Consider the following 5,000-nt stretch of genomic DNA (forward strand, 5'->3'; position numbering starts at 1 on the left):
AGAACACAACTTGCTTCGAACTCATGCGATCTCTCGACAATCGAGCAAACACTTTTCTGTTGCAGCGCTCGGGAGCCCCTAGTGTTTTATTTTTAGTACATTTTACAAAACTTTATGAAACCTCCATTAAGAATTAGCGTGAGGGAAAGTTTTGCAGGCTGATGAGGGGAAAATAAATGTAATTTTAGCGTCTTGGCCCAAATCTGCGGAAAATCTGTGGTAATTTCGAACATTGCAGAGTTTGCGGGATTTTTTACATTAATTTCTGCGAACGCAAAATCACGAAATCCTGTCGAGACTGATTGATGACTTGTAATTATTAGCACGTTTAATTGCTCAATTGAATAATGGAATAATTGAGACCTCAGTAACCTAAATAAGTTCAACTTGTGTGAAACTAAAGTGTTTGTGATATTTTTTATTTTTATTTTTTTGGTGGAGTATTTGAATAGTTTATGGGATGTAGGATTATTTTAAAACAAGCTTCTAGTATGTGACTATATAATGCCATTTCTATTTTCCTCTCTTGCTCTCAGGGTTCCTCTGAAAGTGGAGCAGGCGAATAACGCACGCGACGCTTTAGCGAAGGCCGTTTACAGCCATCTCTTTGATCATGTGGTCACCAGAGTCAATCAGTGCTTCCCCTTTGATTCCTCGGCTAATTTCATCGGCGTGCTGGACATCGCCGGCTTCGGTGAGTGTGTGTGTGTGTGTGTGTGTGTGTGTGTGTGTGTGTGTGTGTGTGAAAACCACAAGTGACATCCTGGTGAGGACCAAATGTCCCCACAAGGATAGGAATATTTGACAGTGTTGACCTTGTGGGGTAATTGTCTGGTCTCCATGAGGAAAACCGCTTTTTTAGGTTAAGGTGAGGGTTAGATCTTTCATCTCTTCTACTTTCATATCTTCTGCTTTCGCTCTTTCTCTGACCTTTTCCCATATCGTTTGTCCTTTTTTTTTTTTTTTTTTTTTTCCTCTCACTTTATGACTCTCTTTCTCTCCCTTCTAACTTCGTTATCCTCTCTTTCTCTCTGTGTTTCTCAATCTCTCCCGCTCTCACTATCTCGTTGTGTTTCTCAGAATATTTCGAGCACAACAGTTTCGAGCAGTTCTGCATCAACTACTGTAATGAGAAGCTGCAGCAGTTCTTCAATGAGCGCATCCTCAAAGAGGTAAGTGGACAGCACACGGCCTCACTCCTTCCCTCCATCCCTCATCCCCCCCTCATCCCCCTTGCCCTGTGATGGAGATTTACCTTTACCTTATCTCACTTGCTTTCAAATCCCTGAAAGTGCCGACCCTAAGCACTGATCTTGTTTTTATTTATTTTTTAATGCTTCAATGAAGTATTAAATCTGATTGTATGGGTAGGACGCAGCTGAGCGTAGACTGATTTTACGCCCTGTCAACATGTATATGGATATTTTTAAAAATGTATTGGAACACTGAACACAACCTGTGCATGTCCACTGCAGCTTCTGCAAGTGTTATGAGTTGTACTAGGACTCTGTTTGTTTATCATGGTTGCTAAACAAGTCGTGTAAAAATAGAACAGTTCCAATCGAATTATTGTAATAATTAAAAATTATGATGCACAATATTCTGCTCTGGAATTCACCCCACTGACACTACAAACTCCGCCACGAGCAGAGATTTTTGGATAAGACCCGAGCTGTAGTCCCACCTCATCTTCAGTCCCACTCACGATGATTAATCGCTTCCTTTTTTCAAACGTCTTGGCGTTTTTGCGCATTTTACCATTTAATACGCAGCTCATAATAGACACAATAGTTTATATTGCTGGGTTGTGTATCACAGTGAATTGGATGCAATTGCAGAATTTTTTACAAAATTTTTATAGCAAAACAACTCAAAACAAGCGAAGACTGTAAAAGGACCCCAAAACAGAAACAACCAAAACAAGCGGCTTGAAAACATGAAGGCAAAAACCACTTATAATGCAAATATAAGAAGTGTGCATGGTGGACATGACATTGTGAGCATTTTCACATCGTTCATCATGTAAGCAGTTTTGCGTTTTCGTGCATTATCTTAGAAAATGCTGTTAATCTAGGTGGGATTTTATTTCAAAAAATTTTTTTTTAAACTATGGCTGTATAAATATTGGGCCTTAAACTGTTTAGTCTGATGCATATGATTTATTCCTGAACATATATGATTATTATAAACATCAATCACCTGATCCTAGATCAGTTCTTGGACTTAAAACACTTTTCAAGCTGGGTTCATTTCTCCCGGTAACATGACATGTTACATAACATAGTTTAGTCAATTCCCACCCACCAGCAAGCTTTGCGCAAGGTCACAGGGCAGAGTAACACACTCAGAGGAAAGCACTATCTGCTCTCATACGCAGACATGATTGACAGGGAGAGTGAATATGCCGTCCCTCCCACCCAGAGAGCATGAATACAATTTGCTCTCTTGTACTCCTGGCTATAGATGCATGGCTGTGGCATCGTCACACTTTCAAGGGTGAACATTTCTTTGTTGCTCGACTCAGGAGCCCAATAATGTCATTTTTAAACAATATGACTAATTACTGATTCAGATGGGATCAAGTGTGTGTGTGACTACCCCAAATCAAGATGTCTCATTTTAGACATTATCACTCACGTGTTCCTGTCAGTGTTACATGACAGACGCAGTACTCGGTAAAAATAACAAGATGGCTCATGGGAGTTTTTATAACAAATTGTGTTATGAGAGGTGATGAAATTGCTACTTTTCAGACTTACTGGATTAGAATATTGGGTTTTTTTTTTGCCCTGTATTTCCAGATGTACAGCATGTTATTGACTTTTATTATGGACAAAGAGTAGCTGATCCTAGATCAGTGCTTAGACTGTATCATTTGTTAAATGTGGCCATATAGGCATGTGACAGCTGATCAGAGATCAGTTTTTGGACTCTGTGGTCTGATTAATATAACCGTTTAGACTGTAAGCTATTGATATTCAAACAATTTTAGCCTCTTGGGCAATTGACAGCTGATCCTAGACTCTGTATGTCGATATTTATAATTGCTTAGACACCCCCCCGCCCCCTTTTCCCAAGAATCACAGCTGCTATAGAATGCATTAGTGTGGCATCATACTGTACATGGCAGCATTTGGATTATGGCCTGAATGTCTTGCGCATCATTAATCCTGCTCATATTGAATGTTTACTATTTTTTTTAAAAAACATTTCTTCGTGTGGACAGGTTTTTTATTTTATTTTTATATTTCCTTGATTGGAAATTAATGCATTTATTATTATTATTATTATTATTATTATTATTATTATTATTATTTAGTAACAAAGTAAAATAGTAAAGATAATTTACAGACACTTTATATTTTTCTACAGATCGAAAGAATACCTAGATCCTAGAGCAATGCTTTATTAATAGAACAATAAAGCATTGCACTTCAGCTTATGCAGAGAAAATAATGTATACTGATGTATTTTTGAGTCACTCGCTGATGTGTGTTTAATCTGTTCGACTTCCAGGAGCAGGAGCTGTATCAGAGAGAGGGACTAGGAGTGAATGAGGTGAAATACATTGACAATCAAGACTGTATAGGTATGTATCTTTGGTACACACACGCGCACATGCACACAGTGTTTGGGTAATGAAATAAAGACCATCTTCAGGTTTCTACAAAGGAATAATAACTGGAGATTCCTTCTCTGTAGATCATTATTTTTAATAATCTATGACCATTTTTAAGTTGGTTGATTGGACAAGGATCTTTTTATGCTGTGAGTTTGAGTTGTGAATGAACCATACAAACCCAATGACTGTTTGGTTTGCAAAAGTAAAAAAAAATAAAATAAAATGTAGAGTCTTTCCCCCCCTTTTCTGGTTGTTAAATCTACTTATCCAACTACAATTAGAAGAAAAAAAGAAAAAAAAAACCCAGCCCAGACGTTAACCCTCTACTGCATCAATTGTTACATTTAAATAAATAAATAAAAAAGCACAGTTGTGAAAGTATGTGGATGGATTTACTCACTCAAAATACATACAAAAATTAGATCCAAACACCTTTTTAATTCTTTCTTGTGAATTCTTAATTCTCTTGAAACATAAATTTGATCAAATAAGGTGCAATTGCAAAGTGTCTGAAATTACTCATACTGAAGTTTCTCATACTTTGAATGTAAAAAAAAAAAAAAAAATACAAATATACTTTTAGAGAAGCCTAGTGTCCTTTTTGCTATGTCGGCCTGTTTCAATTCATGAACGCACGTGCTACCGTTGCATTATCGCATGTTGTTACCTTTTACCATTTAACAGAATACTCAAAATATATAAACTTGTTTAAATGACAAAAAAATAAATGCTAACTCCTCAGATAGTGTTTAAATTTTTTTCCTTTAAGTCGTTTTGTCTAAATATTGAGAAATTGATGATAAAAAATTTTGAGAGCCCTTCAAGGATGACTTTCACCATGCCATGTGATTGCAGAAAAAGAAGTGCAAGCAGCAGTTCCTGGTTATCTCACATGGCTTTTTTTTGTTTTGTTTTGACAAAGTTAAAGCCCCCCCCCCCCCCCCCCCTTTCCAGTTACATAGTAAAATAGTAGTATTGTATTATTGCCTATAAAAAAAAAAAAACTGGTGATAAATGAATTGATGCCATTTGGCAACATCATGCAGTAAAGGGTTGAATCTACTGCTGCTACTGATTTGTCTACATCAGATGTGCATGTATGTTTTCAGTGGTTGTTGTTGGTTTGAGCTAAAGCAGTGTTTTTGTTTTGTTTTGTTGTTTTTTTTCCGCTGCACGGTAATACATATCAAAACCCTGAAGCTCTGTTATCAATATGTACTGCTGGGCACATGAGTAAATGCGTAGCAGAGAACAAGCAAATAAATGCGACACACACTAGTCGCTGGGGTAATATAGCATTACGTATTAATTATATATTAATATTGATGGTTTAGAAATGAAGTGTGTGATAGGATGGAGGTGAGACAATGATGCAGGA

General features: G+C 37.0%; 1 protein-coding gene across 6 annotated transcripts in view; it reads left to right on the forward strand.

The window, feature by feature from the left end:
• The window catches only part of myo6a (myosin VIa), a 121,925-nt gene that overhangs the window by 62,814 nt on the left and 54,111 nt on the right, over positions 1-5,000 (forward strand). For all 6 annotated transcript variants that reach the window (XM_017494541.3, XM_047159896.2, XM_047159897.2 and 3 more), the window contains exons 13-15: positions 537-694; positions 1,081-1,172; positions 3,517-3,589. In XM_017494541.3, the coding sequence (XP_017350030.2) occupies positions 537-694; positions 1,081-1,172; positions 3,517-3,589 (323 nt within the window). The remainder of the gene's footprint in view (positions 1-536; positions 695-1,080; positions 1,173-3,516; positions 3,590-5,000) is intronic.

The sequence above is a fragment of the Ictalurus punctatus genome, chromosome 2 (genome assembly GCF_001660625.3).
Source record: "Ictalurus punctatus breed USDA103 chromosome 2, Coco_2.0, whole genome shotgun sequence".
NCBI classification, from domain to species: Eukaryota; Metazoa; Chordata; class Actinopteri; order Siluriformes; family Ictaluridae; genus Ictalurus; species Ictalurus punctatus.